We start from the raw sequence: 19510 nt of genomic DNA, 5'->3' as shown, positions 1-19510 counted from the left end.
TTCACCTTATGAATGCGAAACATGTACTGTCTCTCTACTGCAAACAAAGGCTCTCTTTGGCGAGATGGCCCAGCCAGATCTCGTGGTCCTTTCCGACAAGCGACACAAATGGCCCTGATGCTCTCACAATGATAAAAGGCTCGGAACAATCTCGCTCAATGCGGAGGATTTGACACACCAAATTCGACCTCGACCGAGTAATGTTGCATTCTTCTCATAGGTCTCGATCGCTCAGACTTTGTGCTAAAAGATGAAGCTCGTTTAATTCAATTTCTGATTCAACAACTGAATAATGAATGACCACTGCCATATTGTGAGATTGAATTTAGGTAAGGTTTGCGTTGTGATAAATGTATACGTTGGAGGCATCCATTAAAGGGATTACTTTTACCACCACCCTGTATCAATATACGAGAGAGAACAGAAGTAGCACCCAGAGCTCTCAAATCTAATTCTAGATGGGGATAAAAGGTCCTTTTGATGCAATTACCTTGTTGATGATGGCCGTGGAAAGCAAGTCTTCATAGGATTGAGAGTAGTACATCTCTTTGTCATTGGGTAGATCACGAATCAAGAAGTCGGATTCATTTTCCTACGGACAAACAAACTCGTATTACACCAATCCAATAATCGAGTTCTCACCCAAAACGTATCTCACCCAAATCAGCTCGTTTTCATCCACGTCCATAATGAGGCGCTCGATCCAAAACTTTAATTTTATATGGGCTGTGGTGGGCGTGGGGTCTTCGGGTGAGGTTGGAAGCTCTAAAATAGACAATGAAAGATCACACCTGTAATAATGCAATGCCATAATGAACTGAACACTGCACGTTTTTCTCCAGCTTTCACTGGCATTTCAACATGACAACTCATCTCCCGGGAAAAATGCTGAGAAGAGAGAGGGGAAAACGCCATAAATCTTGGAGCATGGCGAGAGGAAAGAAGAGGCCAAAAAAATACCGATTTCAAGTGACTCTCTTCTTCGGAGGAGGAAGGTAAAGCATGTCTTTAGGGCTGCCATAAATTTGGGTGTCTTCTTCGTTTTCCAATGAGGATGTCGCAACCATACCAAAGGCTCGCTCAAGCGTGGTTTCGAATTGTCCTACTTACTTTCAATCACCATTTGAATGGCTTGAGTTAGCAATGATAAGGAATCACTCAACGACGAATGGTAATCCTCAAATAGGCGTTTATCTGAAACAAAGCACAAAAACCGAATAAAAGGTGTACATACACTGAGCTAGAAATAATGCTTCTTGAGTCTCGGCACACATTGCTTGCCAACATCGAATTGAATTGAGAATTCCTCTCGCATTACAAATTGATGAGACAAGAGGACGATCAAAGACCGGGAACCTTTTTTGGTACTATCTCCTCTCCCGACGCAATGGATCTAGGTTTTTGTACCATTCTCCCATTCTAGGCCTAGCATGTGGTCTGAAATTCTGTAGAATAACAAGACAGCAAGATATTTTCCTTTTTGGAATTGCTTTCCTCAAAACAAGAGGCGCTATCGAGTTCGATCTCTCCATGGGGAATCCTCTCCAATCACCAAAGGAATGCAAGGCCAGCAATAAAAGTTCCATTTCTCCAGCCTTTAAAATCCTCGACTTAAACCCTCTCATTTTGGCCCCTTTCTGTTCAATAGTGGCCTTTCAAAGTGTTGACGTCATAATTCGAGACTCTCCAACAAACGACTTTTTGGGGGAACAATTTCGTTTCGGATGATGGCATTTCGTTGATGTGAGCTTGGAAATGAAAGTTGCACTCACATGAAGGGTGCTCACTGAGATGAATGATGTTGACACTGTCGAGGTCGTCGCCAATAAGACTCTCCACCACTTTTTCAATGTGATCCCGCACTGTACTGGTCGAAGAGTCCATTTTGCGATCTGAAAGTTGACCCCAAGGGAAATAAATTCGTATCAGGACATTGATCATGTGGCTAGATGTCACTTGTACGACTTACTCTGATATCCCACGGACTTGATGACTTTGGCGGATTCGAAACGGTTCAATTTCTTCTCGAGGTGGCCATAAAACCATGGACAAGATTGTTCTTTGAAATCTCTGGAAACAAAGAGCATAATCATAATGGAAGGTGATTCACGCGTTGCTCATGCTGGCAAACCAATGGGGAAACTGAGATTTCTCGAATTGAAATGAACTTCTTCCTCCCCAAGTGCCACACAGATATACCGTCCAAATGCTTAACCCACATTTTTGAGACCAACCTCAAAAACCTCAGTCCATCTTCGGATCGGGTTTCGAAATGTGACTTATGAGTGCCTCTCCTGAACCTGACATGAGCACGTGCAATGTTTGCTAAGGGGCAACCATCCCACTATATGTATACAGTCAAAAGTGCAATGCAGAAATGTATTCAATTCTAACCACGACCGACCGAACGACCGACCGACCGAACCCGACCGATGATCTCCTATTGGTTTATGACTTGAAAATGACAGTCATTTCAGTTTTGCTGCCTGACTCGCTCGATCACTCTCTCATGGAGAGAGAGACCATCATGTGTCTCAGAGCTGTTTTCTTTTGTCGTTTTTGTGTCTCTTAATCTTAGAAAAAACAGATCGAGCAGATCCCCCCCAAATACTGTACATCCAGCTCATCAAGGAGACCTTTGGTGTACGTACGTTTCCTGGCAACCTTTCATATATTTCCTCACTCCAGGTTGGTTCTCATTTGTCGACCCTGAACTTGAAAACAATTGCAAAATTGAGTCATGCGTCTCTTTCACACCTCGAATGAATGAGGCTAAAGGCGAATGGATCCGTGGAGGTCTGATCCTGGTGGCTCCTCGATTATCCGTGTTACACCAAAAACATCACCACATGGCGTGAACTGGGAAAAGATCAAGAGGTTTCCGCCAGAGCGTATCGCTTCCCAATCCAACCACGTCTTGGAAACTTTGGATAATTGATATCTGACAAGCAGCTCAGCTCATGGCCAGCTAGCTAATTCAAAGTTTTCCCACTCGTTTCAATCTCACCATAGAAATTGTATCATCCATCCCCAAGCTAGGAAGCTCGAATGCATCCACGATCCCGAAGAATTCATGATTCACTTGTTCTTGACACGGTCTCGAGAAACTGAAAATCCCGGGGATCTTCCGTTAAATTGCACTTCGGCTCAGGTCTCAGGACTCAGAAGCCAGCCGAGTCGAACCATCCTCAGGAGACTTTATTGTACAAGAGCTACTTTCACTCTCAGAGAAAGATGTACTTGAGATAAAATGAGCATCGAGTTTGCAAGTCGACCACGAAAGTCGCTCGCATGCACGTACGCCGTACTAGTACAGTATAATAGTGTACCTTCAATTATTCTCCGGTACAATAGGTGCGTATTCGTACTGGTAAGAGTGACTAGATGGGATACTGGAGATAGAATGAGCCAACGAACCTGAATAGCTTGAAGCTAAATTAGAGTGAACCCACTTGGAATGACGCAATTTGAGGAGGTTGTCGCCGTGGTGGGGACTGAATTAAAATAATCTCTTATCTGATTGAGTTAGACTGGCATCTTTGTCCCTTTTTTACAACTTTCGACTTGGCCAAGGTGAGATCACGTGGTAGGATTAGGGCACTGGAAATTTGGGGGATCACGCCCGAAGATGTAAGATATGGGTGGAATTCATTAACCAATTTTGGAACGCATAATTTTGGTGGCATTTCGGTTGGACTGCAGTCTTTGTAAATTATTGTCCCGTTTCTATCTTCTGGGGGTTTGTTTTTAAATAGTGTTCATAGACTTTCAACAATTTGCACGGAAGAGATTGGAGTTCTTCATATGTTTTCATGTAGTGAATGTAAAAATATTCACATCGTTCAATCTTTGGAAAATTAGGAAAGCCAAGTAAAGCAGGTAGTAATTACGTGGTGTTCGTGCAATGGTACGGAATATCTATGTACAGAAGAAAAAAAAAGGATGATGAATTGGATTGGAACAAAAAGTTCCGGTCACATAAACATATATTGTGTCTGCACGCCTTGATTATTAATCACATTTGACGGCTCTCGTCCTTACATAGAATCGCCCTGAATGGAACCACAAGGCATTAACCGGCTTGTCCAAGCATACTGGCGAATAATTAATTGTGACAATTGAATGCACTTCACTTGCTGTCAATCTATTGTACTGAAGAGTCAGTGACTGACTCCATGCTGCTTTGAGTCGATGAGGCAATTTCTTACACAAACATAATGGTCGACAAGTTTCATTGAGAGAAAATGAATTGTCTTAACGTGAGGCCAAATATCATCCACCAAAAAATAAAATATAAGTGTCAAGTCAAATCTCCCCAAAATACGTGGAAAGAGTCGAAGTTTACAGTCCTCGAAAAGCCGAATCAAATTTCGCCTTTGCTGATTGCTAAGTTAATCACCACGTTGTCTGGGACTTTTCTGAGTCCGAGTTCAATGACACAACTATTAACAGAGAATTATTTGATTTCATATCACACTTCTAAAGAGCTCTACTTATCGCTAAACGCCAATCATCAATGTCTAATCATACGTTGGATAAAAGTTTGATTGAATTTCGAGATAGAGGAGGACCATTGCAATTGTGGATAGGCCTCCCGCAGGCTGGACAGGCATCGTGATTCGTCTTTTTCATTGATACCCATTTATACCCCCATAGACGGTAGCGAGCGCTTAGAAACCCCTTTTCAGGCACTCTTTTCTCCCATTCTCCAAAGAGCCTTCAGTGTTATAATGCACATTTCGAGTTCAATGGATTTGCTGATCTTGCAACACAAGAACCTAACCAGCTACCCAAAGAGGATAGGAGAAAGGGAGAAATTTGGGTTCTTGGACAAATATTTGAACGGGTTGCAACCACAACAGAAATGGACAATCCTATGCTGACAATGTCCACGAATCGGATTCCGAACAAAGAGGAGTGTAGTACGACTATAATTCGGTTTTATCCCACGACCAAATAATTTTCACCAAAGCACATCCCCATCTAAGCAAGGAGCAGTCAGTCTTCTTACCCTGATATGAAATGCACAGATTTTCTGCACCTGCTTGTCAGTCAGTCAGTCACTCGCTCACTCACTTACACATAAAAGGATGACATGTTATTTTCACGAAAACGTCTTGCTTCCCGCTCAGCACACTCATTTCGCTCTTGGAGCCATCTGAAATCTGGTCATTTGTTTGCAAGTTTTCCTCGGCGACTGCCTCTCCGTCTTTCTTCGGCATCAAATCATTCTCCATGACTTGCTTCATCCACGCTCGCCGCCCCACTTTGGTGCTTGGTTCATGTCTTCTACCAATACACTACCCCATGTACAGTAGGTACAGTGTCTACAGGGAATGAACGTCCGTCCGTAGGAACTCTTAGCACTCGACACCTCTCATGACTTGAACCACGGGGAAAACCATTGGCAGCATACGCACACCCACCAACACTCATATGTGGAGATGGAAACCAAAGGGATGGCGAGCGCGATGCACGGGGATGAATTCACGAACTCCATCAGGAAGATTATGGTGCGGGAATGGGCCAGTCGACCTGATCTCCACGTATGGCTCCTCAAAGCGACCTGGGAAGGGCTTTGATGACACTACTGCTCACCAGGGGCGAGCTATGGTACATTTAGCCAAGAATCGATTACCGACTACCAACCCTTCAGAGCACCAGCAGTCTCAAAGTGGCGATGCTCATTTTGGTCCAAATCCTACTTGATCTTGTCTACAGGAAATTAGGTATATTTCCAGGCCATGACCTAATGCCTGCCCATGTCCCTGTGTTATTTTCGGAGTGTAGTCTTCTTTCGAGATGATCTGCACGTACCACATAGTACTGCTACACGAGATTTTTGTGTCAACTCTTAAGACATCCTCGCTTGAAATCTCCAGTCCACTTTCAAGAGGGCAGAGGCTCAAAAGTTGGTCGGTCGTTGATCGTGTGGAATACTTAAGAATGTAAAGACGAACAAAGACGGAACTTTCTCAGGTGGAAAACCGGTAGACGACTCGGCGGAGGGGTGAATGAATGTACGTGTACAATGTACCTATAAATGCGAGAAGTTTGCACAAGGGGAATACTCGGTCCACTTACGTGTGCAGCTCAAAGAAACCCGTTTACACTGAGAGAAGCAAATTCTAATGGGTCCTCTTGTCTGCTTTTGATACTAGAACGAATGTATTGAAATCGGTGGACAATAATGCTGCTGGATTAACGGATTGGAAAATGAAGTAGAACCTACTTAGCCCACCAATCAAAACCTTGATGAGATGCATCCAAATGAAACCAGACTACGAGCGGAACCATTCAAAGTTGAAAGAATCATTTTGTCTAAAGATGGGCATATCCCAATAAAAAGGAGTTGGCAATCGCAACCCAAATAGGGCTTAATCGAAATTCTAAAATGGGAGAATGGTTTTCTAGCAATCCAAATCTGGGTGACAACACAAAGTGATCTCCCAGCTCGAGGTCGAATATCGAAAAACGCGAACTCTGACACTGAAACGACCAGATTTGCCTTATCACTGCCCGTGGATATAATTGCCCAAGCTTTGGGTCGCTAGCCCAATTGCTTGCCAAGATAGGCTCAGGATGCTTCTACCTTATTCAGGATCACCTGCACATATCATGGTCCTCGTCCTTTGTGATGTGTCTGGCCATTCAAGAGTTCAAGCAAGATTTCTCCGTCAGCGTTCCAGGCAAAAGACAATCCGAGAGGTCGGCCACAATCCAAGTAGTGCCTGCAGTCGGTGCAAGTATTGAACTAAGAGCAGGAAGTTCAATTTTGGCGTGCATAATATTTCCACCGATATTCGTTGATAAGGGGAACTGAGAAAACGTATATATGTACAGTGCCCATTCTATCCATTATGTATGTACAGCAGGAAAAGCAATGGTAAAGATCAGTTATTGAGGGTTGCTTTGCCGTTCAAAATGGAAGCGTGTCCGTTGATGACAATCGGGCCGTCATTAAGAAACTAGTTCCAATTTCTATTGGCTCGTCTGTGCCTTGGTCATGGGAAAAATAAACCAAAGTGAGGACGCCTGCAGGAACGATTTCACTTTCGATGTTGCAGTTGCGATGTTTCATGTCACAAAAAGCAACTTTCTTCAAAGGGGGAAACGGTCCCTTTTTACTGATACGAATCTCAATCAAATCTAGGCGTGGCAGATTTTTATGCTCGGTTCTAAAATACATCCACAGTACACATACAAACACAAGCTTGCGGCGAGCATGTGTCGCCGTCTAAATTGACCAGTGAGTCGAGAACAACACTTTCCCAACGAAAAGCCATGCAAACTCTGTCATTCTCCATTCTCGTTCTGGAAGAGCACTGCAATAAATTACCCCCCCTTGTCCAAGGCATTAAGCATGTTCTTCCCTCAGTGCCCTGGGAACGGGATCACGACTTGGCAATTAAAAGCGAGCAATCAACATTTGTTTATGAAGCATGGCTAGGTATGGCCTCGTCAAATAGACCCTTCAAAGTTTCAGAACCAGCCCGAAGCCCTGATTCATGCACTCCACTTGACTTTCCCACCAACCAGTAACCACGTGCCCAATTGTTGCTCACCTTTGGCCTTCGCACGCTTCGCACTCCCACGCTTCTTCGTCTTGTCTCCATTTTGAGCATTTCCGACAAACGCCCAGACCGCACGTGTGACATTCTAATCTGCGGTTGAACAACAAAGAGAAACCTTGCCCGCAACGGGCACAAATTCTTAGACTCAATTGGCGGCGTTTCTCTTCCAGAGCTTGGGTCTTGGGGTCACCCTGTGGGTTGCACGTTAAGGCCGCTTTCCGTCGGTCAAGGTCCAGTTCAACTTGCCTGTAAACAGGGTAGAGAAAGACACACGATTATTTGCGGGTGATTTAGATTCTTGTCACGAAATTGTGGCTGGCTTTTGATATATGGTTATCAGAAGCAAGTTGGATATGAAATTGAACCGAAAAAAAGCGTGTGGCATGTCCTGAAAAGGCAAAGGACAAATCCGACGGCACGCTTCAAAACATCAAACCTGAGAGAAGATTCCAGGACAAGCATTCATTAATCATTATGGCCAAAACAGATTTACGTCGACAGGGCAAAGGTTAAATGTTGGATGGGAAAACTTAGTTGATGGACATTTCGTAGCCAAATATCCCAGAACATTAGCGCGCAGACTTATCTGTAGTTCAAATCCATTGTTTTCTTGAGAGATTATGAGACACTTGGAAAGATAGATGGAGCTGATAACTTTCATCGAGTTGGAATAGAAAAAGAAACAAGAAATAAATAAAAAAAAAGAGAAATCTCGTTTCAAACAGGAAAAGATGTATCGATAACATTTCAAACAGGAGTAAAGTTATGGGACCTAATGTGACTCGCCTGCAGCTCCATCTATTAAGAAAAGTACATTTATCATGAAGACGACATTGATAGTAAAAAATCTCCTTGGTTCAAGGTGTTCGTATCAGTCATTCGAACTAGTCGGGACCGACTTTGTTGCATGCAAAAACGTAATCGAGTACTTGGTCTTTCATCCACCGATAGCTCGGACACAATCAGATCCAACCGACAACGGATGTACACTTAATTGCAATTTTCCATTAACAAAGACACAGGAGGATGTCAGAAAAGGGGTTTTACGATACCTACAGTCAGGCGATCGTCCAATCGAAATCAGTAGGAACCAAAGTTGTGATGTGAATTAAACTTGACAAGTAATCGGCCTAGGATTCAACCAGAATGCAAGATGCAAGCAAACCTGGATGGATTTGACTAAAAAGATGACATCCTCTGAAGGAAGGTGTGTGCATACATCAAATAGCATTGATGGTGTTCCCACACAAAGGCACGATAGCTCAGCCAATCCATAATAAAGAGGATCCGCCCCAAAGTTCCGTTCTTGAAAATCGGCCTAAGTAGTTCCTGCTTGGAGGAAGAAGCCAACATTTGAGACCATGTTGATTGTCACGGATCTTGCGGATGAACAATGCGATCATCAGACCCTTCTCACTTCGTACAGGGTCGGTCCATAAAAAGTGGCAACACAATGTCAGGTACTGAACACTAGTTGGCAGTCAGCATCTTGAACAATTGCATTATGCTTTCAACTGTTCAATTCTCAAGTTTATGTACGTAATGCATGTGACGGAGGAAATCTCCTGTTGGTAATGAGACTTCGAAGAAAAAAAGTGAAATGCACTTTCTTTTGCAAATCGCTTATGATTTTGCTTGGTAAAGAGTCTGCGACACAATTTTGACAAGGTCACCAGCCGTCAGAATGTTCATACTACTGTATAATCTAGATTTGTGGTTTAACGAATTCAACTTGACGTTCATCAAGGTGTTACAGCGATTTTGATTTGAAACCGGAGCACTCACCTGCCTAAAAATCTATACCAAAGAATCCCTTGAATGTTTTGAGATTGTTCACTAATAGTGGAACAAGCGTCTCTTTGATAGCTACAAGTGGGTTGACACACGTGGATCATTTGGAACATGGAATCACTGAATTCACTTTCGATCCACACTCGAACCCGCCAAGCCACCTGGAAACACGACGAAGAAGCGATATCATGGCCCAAAATAGGGTGATTGATTTCGACCTTGGGCACGCCCTTGTTCAAGACGAAGCCTTTGACTCGACCAAATGTGTGGAATCGTAATTGCCTTTCCAATCCCGTTAGTTTTTGGCTTTTCACTTTGGGTTGGATCTTCCGCTCTTGGACAACTTCTTCGGGTAAGCGCAATGAGATCGCCGAAAGCGACTTTGGTGCAATCTCATCGATTCCGTTGGCCTTGCTGGCCTTTGGATGGTGATCAGGAGATAGAGCTCTTTTTATATTGGTAATCCAACTCGGCCTCTCGTTGTTGAGCGTCGAATGGGCACTGGAGGTGGGGCTGGGAACTTGCCCATCTGAGTTTATATCACTAATGGTGTAGTTTCCACTATCAAAACTTTCGGCCAAGATTTCTGGAACAACACGTCCATCTGGTTCCATGTGCGTTTTTTCCTCCATTGTTTTCGCCTGATTAGAGGGTGTTGATCGATGATGAGGATGATGAAGACGACCACTGTTCTCATCGTTCAATGGACCTTTCTTCCAGAACGATAACCGTCGAACCAAAAGCGGCAACGAGTAGAACTTGTGGGTGCCAGCGGCAGACATTGACGGGTGCCTTTCACCTTGATCTTTTTCTCCACCCAATTTCGAAGGCCGTCGTCGAGCAATGAGACTGAGCCAGAAATTCGATTTGCCTGATTCTTTCTGGGGAACGTCATTTTCAGACAGCGGCTTCACAGGTAAAGGCCACTCACTTATCCCATTCATAGACAACTGGCATTCGAAATGTTGGGTAGCTCTTCTCTGAATTTGTGGCTCAAGGCTGGCCTTTCGGGCTCGCAGTTTCTCGGCGCTCTCTCCGGCCAGTTTTGTTTTCGCCCTCTCGGTTCCGTCCCTTTCCCCTTGTTCCAAAGTGGCTTTGGAACTCTGCATGGGAGCGCCACTCGAGCTCCAATGCTTTGATGTTAGCACTTCTTTGGTGCTAGGATTTTCGGTCGTGACAGCCTTTACCACTGTAATTTGATTGCTTGAAGATAAGCTTGGTTTTGCTTCGCCTTTTTTCGTGATTTTTTCGCCTAAAGGTTTACGTGAGATAACCGGATTCAAAACACTTTGCGTTCCATTTCGTAAAGGCAAGTCTAAACTGAATTTCCACCACACAAACGAAGACGACCGTGAGCCTTGGTCGGATCTTCCTGGAATCATGTCCTCGCTCTTTCTTCGGCCTTTTTTGGCTCGATTCAAAGGACGAGCTCCAGGCTTATTAATTCGCTTAGTCTTGTTGTCACCAAGCAGGTTTTGGACCGTGGCAATCCACTTTTGGCTCATAGTTTGTAGTTCAAAGCGAGCACAAGATTTTGTTAACGGAAACTCAGGTTTCTCGAGTAAAGGGGGGAGGTGGGAGTAATGGCTCAAGCCAACAAGTACATTTTCAGTGTACTCCCTTGTACCTTGAGATCTCTGAGAGGAAAAGAAATGGCAATTGATCTTGTTGAAGGGAAGCTATCAATTCCTCTTGTACTGTCGAATCACTGCACGAAACACCAAAGACACTTGAACTTTCAACATGAAGAAGATATCACTTCTTATCCCGCCATCTCCCACAATCACAGTTCTCTGTGCCTAGAGTCCAAGAAGTTTCGGCCTGATCGCCCCCCTCTATTCTGGAAAAAGAACCAGGGCCCAACAAAGGCCCTGTCCCCCTGTTGCACATATGTTTGTTGTTCTAGGACATGAGGATCGTTGGCCTTTAAAGTCAATTTTCTTCGCCACACATACAAGGCCACTTCCCATGACGACCTATGCCTTGGCCTGAGCAGACTGGCACGGCACGTTTGCTTACTACATTGACAACAAACATAAGCGACCTTCCACTGTGTCGAGTAAAGAGAAGAGGCCCCCCTAAGGCCCAGCCGGGCAAATCATCGGGCTCTTGCTTCAAGTTTTGCTTTCTCCATTGACGGATGGAAAACGAAAAATAGCAGCCCCGACATGTGTGATTGGATGCTGCTAAAACGTTAGGGGCATCCGAATTTTTTCGTCTCTCGAAACAAAGCATACTTACTGCGTGTGATGGCATGCAGGCGAGGGCAAGTTTTATCATACCATACTTGCGAGACTTGCCAACTATTCAAATGCACATTGCTCGTGATCGTAAACCCCTAATTTTTTTTGAGCCGATTTCGTAATCAATCATGTGCGATTGTTCTGTATGATGCTGCCGATACTAGCCATTATAAAGTTGGTTCGTGTCTTCAATGACGGAGGATGAATTTCTAATTCGGATTGAACAACGATTCAGATCCATAAGACAGCCTTGAGGGCATAAAAGCAAATTTCATTTCCTGCCAAAACACTTCCACTGATCGAAAAGAGGGATATGTGACAAGCCTTTACGACTCTCATGATGTTGTGGTTACTTTCTTTTCCAGCCGAAACATACCAAATTCTGACTTCGAAAGAAGGTCTCCTACTTTCTGCGGTTTTAAAACAGGCATCAAGCCGAGAGACTTGCGTTGGCCCTGAGGCCATGTTTTCCCAAGCAATTGGTTCAAAATACGTCTTGGTCTTCCAAAGAGAAATCATCCACCATTACTACCCTGAGGCCTCTTCCTATGACTTTTATTATGCATACACAGCATACACATATGAGTTCGGGCGTCCTCATTCATTCATCCCCCCTCCCCATGCAATCTTAGGTAAACAAGACTTCGTTCGACCTCCCACCATATTCCTCGCACACTTACCTCAATTGCGAGGCCCATCGCTCAAAGTCCAAAGACATTCTTTCTCACTTGCGTGTGGTCGTGAATTTCTTCCGATGTCGAACTCCAGGAGATCTGATTACCATCTGGCTATGGCATTCTGATCTTGAACAATGGGACACTTATCCAAACAAAACTAGTCATCACAAAGGCAGACACACTGAGATGTGTCAACGAGATTGGCGCCCAGAGAAATCCGTCCGTCTTGACAAAACACCATTCAAATTTTCAACTTCATTTCCGGGGCCATCTAATCAAACCGTATTTTTTCAGAGCACCAAGCACCAAGTACCAAACACATTGTCAGGAGGAGGGAGGCTCTTCATTCAACAACTAAAAGCACTGCGTACACTACGTACAACATGGACTCTGGCAAAGCTGTTGCTCATGTAATGACGGTTAATATTTTTTTCCACATCCAGGCTGCACCGCTTGCCAATGTGAAGTCTTTGGTGGAATGACGGGAGATGATGATGATGAGGATGATGGTGATGATGATCAGTGGAAAAAAAACCTTAGAAGTAGTGGTACTGATGGCAAAGAGTTCCCTGAACTTACTTTAACCGGACCAATGGTTGAACGACGACTAATCGAGTCCAACATGAAGATGATGTCCAAGCGACGAGTACTCGAATGGCGATTCCCCCCCCCCGGCGGAGGGTGCTTCAAATATACTATACGTACGCAAGTCAGGAAAGAAAGAAGAGACTTGCAGTGGATCGGATGGATTGACTGACTTGGTTTTTAGCTCTCAAACAACACCGCCGTCCAGTCCAGTGATCCAATGAATGCAGGCTCGGTGCTACCTTCTTCCCTCATTGAAAATTTTATTGTCCAGCAAAAACCACCGGCAGGAGCAGTCATAATAATCCCCCCTCCCTCCTTCCTGACTCCTTCTTTGGACGCCATGAGAAACTTCACCAAAAACGTGTAGCAAATCGAGCAGATATTCACGAGGATGGATAACACTTTGGTTGTGGAGCATATTATCTTCTTTTATTGGGGGAGGGGATAGGGGAAGACCCCAAACTGCAATGAGGAAGGAAATGTTGAGTGACTAATGGAATTGAGGAGAAGGTAGGTAGTAGTGATCACTGTGCGTTTGATTTTCTATGCTTCGTCTATCTGTGAAATCTCTGGCTTGATCTGGGAATTTGGAAGTGCATCTTTCTTACAGTTACGGATCTGTCATGCATCCAATGGCTAGATCAGAGTTGATATGAAGTTGAATGAGCCGTCGATGAAGTTTGATTCGCGGTTTGATATTCCCATAAGTCGGAACGTCCATCAAATCATAGAAGGAAAAAGTCGTTATGTTTGGGTACTAAATGGTTTGAGACAAAAAGCAGACTTGTGTTGTAATTCTTATTTGGACTTACATGTTCATGTAATTGGTATTACTTACATATGAACTTGAACGCCGAGCAATTGTAGTTGTAATTCATTATATTTGGACCGATGAATTGAGATCTCTCGATTACGAATTACAATTACATTTTCACACATATGACACTTTTAAAGTATTCTTATATATCGACGTCGTTCAGCATACAAAACTATTTGTTTGCAACAATGTTCTGCTTGTTTTTTGGCTATGCTCTGGACAAATCTAGCTCATAAAATTCCATCGTCTTTGGTGCACCCCTGATGCTAGCTTGAAATATGTTTGGCATAATGCTCTAGTTTGGCAAGGCTTTGTCAAAAATGCGAGAAATTTCTTTTCATTCCAGATACAAACGAATCATAACCAGAGGTCATAAAACGTCTATTTTCAAAACATTTCTGAGAAAATATGAACATGATTGAAAGACCAATCACGCCATCCCGAAAGTGAAAAAGAATCCTATTAAAATCCCAAAACAATTTCATTTGAAACCTGAGGGTAAATTGCAAATAAAAATGTCACTTAACTTTCGAGTGGGGTCCGTAAAACATTCGCCAATGACTTATAATTTTGTACTCTAGGAAAAGAAAGTGATTAAAATGTAATTGAGAGTAGTTGGATTACAACTGAAATGTAAAAGTAAAAGTAAATGTAATTAAATACATTTCAACCAATGTATGCGTAATTAATCACACATATAAAGCGATTGACACAGGTCTGTTTTTTTTTTTGCTTTGCTGACTTCCTCACCTTTGCTGGAATTGGAATTCAAGACGAGAAATTTGTTTCTTTTACTTAAATTCTTTTTATATATAAGTATATATTATTTGATCGACCAACGAATTAGAGTTGGCTGATCTGGCTAACCCTTGAAGATAAGGTTGATCGGGAATTTTGGTCAAAAACTTGTCCAAATCTGACTTAAATCCTGTTACTGGATCAACACCTACATACGACCGACGAATATTTGAACGCAGCAAATTGAACAATGAAGGAGCCCGAGAAAGAAGAGAGTTGTGTTTCTTGTTTGAGAACGTTTATTTGACTCCTTTTCGCCAGATTTTCGCTACATTTCAAATTTACCACGTTTCTAATTTTGGCTAGATCAGTTATCGAAAACAACCTTTTCAATTCCTATTTAACCTATTTCAAGGATTGCTGTACAAGGAAAACAGTGTCTTAGTGCTAAAAATGATTTTGGTTTTCTTACCCGCCATTTATATAAGATAAAAAATCCAACAGATTTAATATTATAGGGGCTTTCCATTGGGAGATTCAAGTAGGGAATTTGCAATTCCTGTTGTTACTGTTTGTTGGTGCCACTAGGCAAGGACGGCTCTACAGAACTCCTTGCACCATGGCCATAGTGACGAAATTATAAGCAACGAAATGACAGTAATTCGTTCTCTTTTTCGAAAAAGAAATTGTAATTCCATAATATTTTGAAATTATGTAATTGTAAATACTCAAAAACTACTCGTTCCATTTTTCAAGCTCCAGACTGACCTCTAATTTTTCGGTTTTTTTAACAACTGAGCAAACTTGAGGCTTTTAGGCAATCCTAACAGAAATTGCCATTTTTTGCTGTTTTCATACAATGTATCTTGAAGCAGGAACATCAGTGATGAACAATGTGCTTGCTTTTATCAACACTGAAATTGTTCGTGGCTTCTTGCTTTACTAGCGTTGTTTTATTCTTTGTAAATTCTCAATCAAATTCTGTTGGACTAAAAGACTTGATTCAGAGCATAATCTTCCCTTGGCTTGAGTATGTTGAACCAAATTTCCCTTCTCTCCACATTTTCATGACTTTAGGCAGAAGTTTCTGACAGGGAAGTTTTATGAGCTTGAGAATTTCTAAAACTGTTTTTTGCAACATGACTTTTTGTTTCAATGCTGCAAACCTTCAACAATCATTACTTAAGACAAAGAAGAGATATCAGTTTTAAATGTGAAATACATAGATGATATGTAATGCAGAAAAAAGGTAAAACACTTTTTACGGATACTCGGGAAGTATTTTCAAAGAGGCTAAATGTCTGAAAATTTCTTCAAAAATTAAATTCGTCTGAATCTGCTGGGATTTCAAACCCTGAGAGTGGTAAGGAAGTCCGCATCGAAGAGCATAATTTTGAAACTTTTTCGGAGACACTTTCAAATAACAGATTAAAAATAAAAAGGAAGTCAACAAATCAATCCTCATAGTGTCGATTTTTCACCAGAGAAAAATCGATGTTACAACATGATCTAACTTATAATTTCTTGACCTATGAAACAATCTAATGTACCTTCTCATTTTTGTCACTATGTCTAACTGTTTGCATGTGTTTGTCCAACCACAAGCTTCAATATCTTTCATAACTAAACTAAATTGATTGGTTAGCAATTAACGAATTTTCTGATTTTGAGTGAAATGTAGACTTCAGTTGAACAAATGCCACTTGAGCTTCATCCTTCAATCATTGTAGAAATTGCAACACACAACCAAGAATTCGTCATAACATGTAATTGTTGTAATAATATACTTCATGGAAGAAATTTGTTGCTTTAGAACAAAGCATGTGATTGGTTCAGTAGTTCTGTTCAACAATGATGTGAGCTTTTACAAAAAAAATGTCTTCCAATCAATGCAAAACTTTAACATAATGTTGTCAGTATTGTCATTCAATGGGTTGAAAATATATTTGAAAGTAACATCTTCAAACACTGATTGACTCCATTGAAACCAAAGTATATGGCGGGACAAAAGCACCATCAGAAAAGCGCCATCGCGGCCAGTTTATTGGATTTTTATAATCTCGAACACGCTAAATTAAAGGAACTGTAATTCGTTCCTTTTGTTGAAGAACGACTAACTCCTTGGGAACCAGACGATTTGAGCCCATTAATTTCAGCTCAGACAGGGACGATAGACAGCAAAAATTTGCAACTCTTACTACGATGAATGAAATAATTTCTCCTTCATTTGAGTTGAGCGGTGTTTGATAAAGAAAGTGTTGGTTGATTTTGAGCTTAATCGAACGTTTGGGATAAAACTTATGAGCTCTTAATACTCAGACCAGGGAAGGCACAAACTGAAAGAACTAACACCACGTTCGGAAGGTCTTACCAATTGTTCATTGATTTTACGCCCTTATTGGGCTAAGTCATAGAATGGGCTAAGTACAAATGCTCATAACATAATTGAGCTCAAAATTGGCTAAAGCGTCTTCAACTTAAAAGAGACAAACCATCGGAATTAAAGATGCTAATTTTTCCCCTCTAACGTCTCTGTCCAGTAAAGAAGTCGTACTTGCTATACAGTTCTAGATATTATTCTTAGCCCCTGCAGACGGAATACAACACATGTGTTGATCGAATCAGTTTTGCTCGAACGAGGACAGGAGAGGTTGGGAAGGAGGGCCATCTGTCAAGTCCGTCGATTTGTTATGATTTTGATTTTGGTCATGAGAAGCCCCCAGCCATCTCAGCCAAAGACCAAGACAGCCTGATAGCGGTTCCTACCCGCCAAAGCTCAAATAACCCAAGCGAAATCCTTCGAACTAAGGGTGACTATCCAATGTGTGTCTCAGAAAAACATGTATCGCCACCGTTTGGCAATCATCTTTATTAATCATCAATGACGAGAAAGAAATTAAAGATGATACAGTCATGAAAATAAAAGACCATATGTTTACCAGAAAAACGTACTTATTCATATATATACGAGCATCCGTGCGTGCGATACTACTGCGCTACGTTTCAAATAACTCAGAAAACTGTGTGACATAACCTAGTTCCTAATCAAGTATAAAGTGATTGCTCCTCCCATCTCCCTATCCAACACACCACCCATTTGAGTCTGTTTCATAAACATTGATGACTTTTCATTTTGATGGCAATCATGCAAATATTATCTCTTTTCCAATGCTGCAACTAGTACGAATACTTCGTCATAAGGTCAATCCCTTGAAAATTAAACACTGAAATAGAATCGATCAAATCGCTCTTGGATTAAATTTCAACGCTTACCACCAGTCACGCTGAGCCAAATTCAATCCGAGGCCAAACTTTGTGTTTTACTCTCGGACTCAAATAACAACATTGGGATTGCTCTCTGACTTTGGTACCTCCGCCAACCCGCCCTCCGTTCCGCCCCATCATGTCCTCCCGACCGCGCCGGTCGGCGGCCAAGGCTGCCCAAATCGTCATATCCAAAGTGACGGGCCGACTCCAAGACCGCCAAAATACGGATCACGACACGAGCGCGTCCGAGTCTTCCTCCGAAGAAGACATGGATATCTCCGAGGATATCAAGCCCGACATCAAATCCACGACCAAATCACCACGCGGCGGTCGAGGCCGCAAGCGGGAACGCTCGCCCAGCCCGTATGTCGTCCCGAAGGCCGCAAGTCCCAAGAAGACGGGCTCGGCGCCCACCGGGAAAACCGTGAAAGCCGTGAAAGGTGCGCCCACGATTGTTTCGGTCAAAGGTAGTCCGCCCAAGAAAGTGATTAAGATTGTCCACAAATCGGCCTTAAAATCCGGCCCACCGGATCAGGTGGTGTCGGAGAAGGCGGGTGTGGGGCCCGTGCGGGTAGAACGGGTCAAGAAAGTCCCGCCTCCACCCCCGGAAGCCGATATTGACGAGATTGAAGACGAGTTGGATGGCGAGAATGTGGATATTGTGGTGGTGGATAACTCGGCACTGAAATACGAAATCTCCGAAGACGCTTTTGATGACAGTTCGACGGACGAGGACGAGAATGGTGAGCCTTTGAAGGCCGCTGGATTAAGCAACGTGATTGAATTAGGCAAGGGCACCACCGGTCGATGCGGTAAGTGTCACGGGTGCAAGCGGCCCAAATGCGGGGAATGTTCGGCTTGCAAACGCGGCGATCTCGTGAATTGTATCGACGACTACTGTACCGAAGATGAAAAAGGCCGTGCCGTGCGGGCGGCGGCCAAAGAGTTGTACATCAAGAGTCAAACCAAAGCCGACGGGCACCCATCCAACAATACCACCGCGTTGTCTAACGCCACCATACTCAAAAATAAGGAACTATCCATGGGCCGTTCCTTGGACAATCGAACGGCTAAGCCCGTGCCGCTCAAGCTCGACAACAACGCCTCGCGGAACGTGAAAAAGAAACCCGCCGATTACGTTTACGGCGCCAGTGCGAGTGCGGCCAAATCGCGGCGTTGCGGCGAGTGCGAAGGCTGCATGAGAGACGATTGCGGCGAATGCGTTCCGTGTAAAGATAAGCCCCGTTTTGGCGGGCGTGGCACCAAAAAACGCGCTTGCACTGAGCGAACGTGTCGTTTGAAGACGAAGACTTTGACCTAACATTATCTCGTCTTTACTTCCAACACCGATTTGCGCGCCCATTATAAATTTGAGAAATAATTATGGTGAAATAGATCATATACAACGTCATGTCAAACTAAAACGCAATCTTACCTTCCTCTGTACCAAGAACGGAGGTAATTTAACGTATAAACTACCAAGGATATGGAGCACAATATTGAACCGATTCGAATCATGGTGGGCGTGGTTAAGAAATCGTGGAGCACTTCTGGAAACAAAACCGATGCCATGTTGCGTGTCAAAGCTTCTGTGGTAACAGAATTTCCATGTTTTTTTTCTTGTAGCCATTCAGCTACTTGTTTTATTGCGAAAATGCAATCTTATCTTTATGAGTGCGAAGATAAAGCATAGTTGCTTACGTGCTCCGAATATTTGAACATCCTGAGGAACTCACCACATTCTTCAAATGAGAGAAAGCGACAGGTCATTTTGTATTCAGTTTTCACGTAATCACCACGCAATTGAACATATTC

At 43.0% G+C, this 19510-nt stretch overlaps 1 protein-coding gene and 1 long non-coding RNA gene across 5 annotated transcripts in view; one reads left to right on the top strand and one right to left on the bottom strand.

The window, feature by feature from the left end:
• LOC131885907 (uncharacterized) overlaps positions 1–19264 on the bottom strand; it is a 32034-nt gene extending 12770 nt beyond the window's left edge. For 2 of the 4 annotated variants that reach the window (XM_059234102.1, XM_059234103.1), the window contains exons 1-7: positions 9360–10885; positions 7566–7820; positions 1970–2070; positions 1773–1892; positions 1111–1194; positions 659–765; positions 491–592 (exon numbers count right to left, since the gene is read on the bottom strand). In XM_059234102.1, coding sequence (XP_059090085.1) covers positions 491–592; positions 659–765; positions 1111–1194; positions 1773–1892; positions 1970–2070; positions 7566–7820; positions 9360–10870 — 2280 coding nt within the window. In that variant the 5' untranslated portion in view covers positions 10871–10885. Of the gene's footprint in view, positions 1–490; positions 593–658; positions 766–1110; positions 1195–1772; positions 1893–1969; positions 2071–7565; positions 7821–9359; positions 10886–12288; positions 12689–19130 lie in introns of those variants that run through there. The other 2 variants (XM_059234105.1, XM_059234106.1) reach the window with 2 other exon arrangements.
• Positions 150–1217, top strand: LOC131885930 (uncharacterized). Its single transcript, XR_009373887.1, has 3 exons — positions 150–329; positions 459–750; positions 843–1217. It is a non-coding gene; the product is annotated as an uncharacterized LOC131885930 (long non-coding RNA).
• Positions 19265–19510: the final 246 nt, after the last annotated feature.

This window comes from Tigriopus californicus, chromosome 8 (assembly GCF_007210705.1).
Source record: "Tigriopus californicus strain San Diego chromosome 8, Tcal_SD_v2.1, whole genome shotgun sequence".
Classification (NCBI taxonomy): domain Eukaryota; kingdom Metazoa; phylum Arthropoda; class Copepoda; order Harpacticoida; family Harpacticidae; genus Tigriopus; species Tigriopus californicus.
The sequence above is the reverse complement of the archived record's forward strand: the minus strand, read 5'-3'. Positions and strand labels throughout refer to the sequence as shown.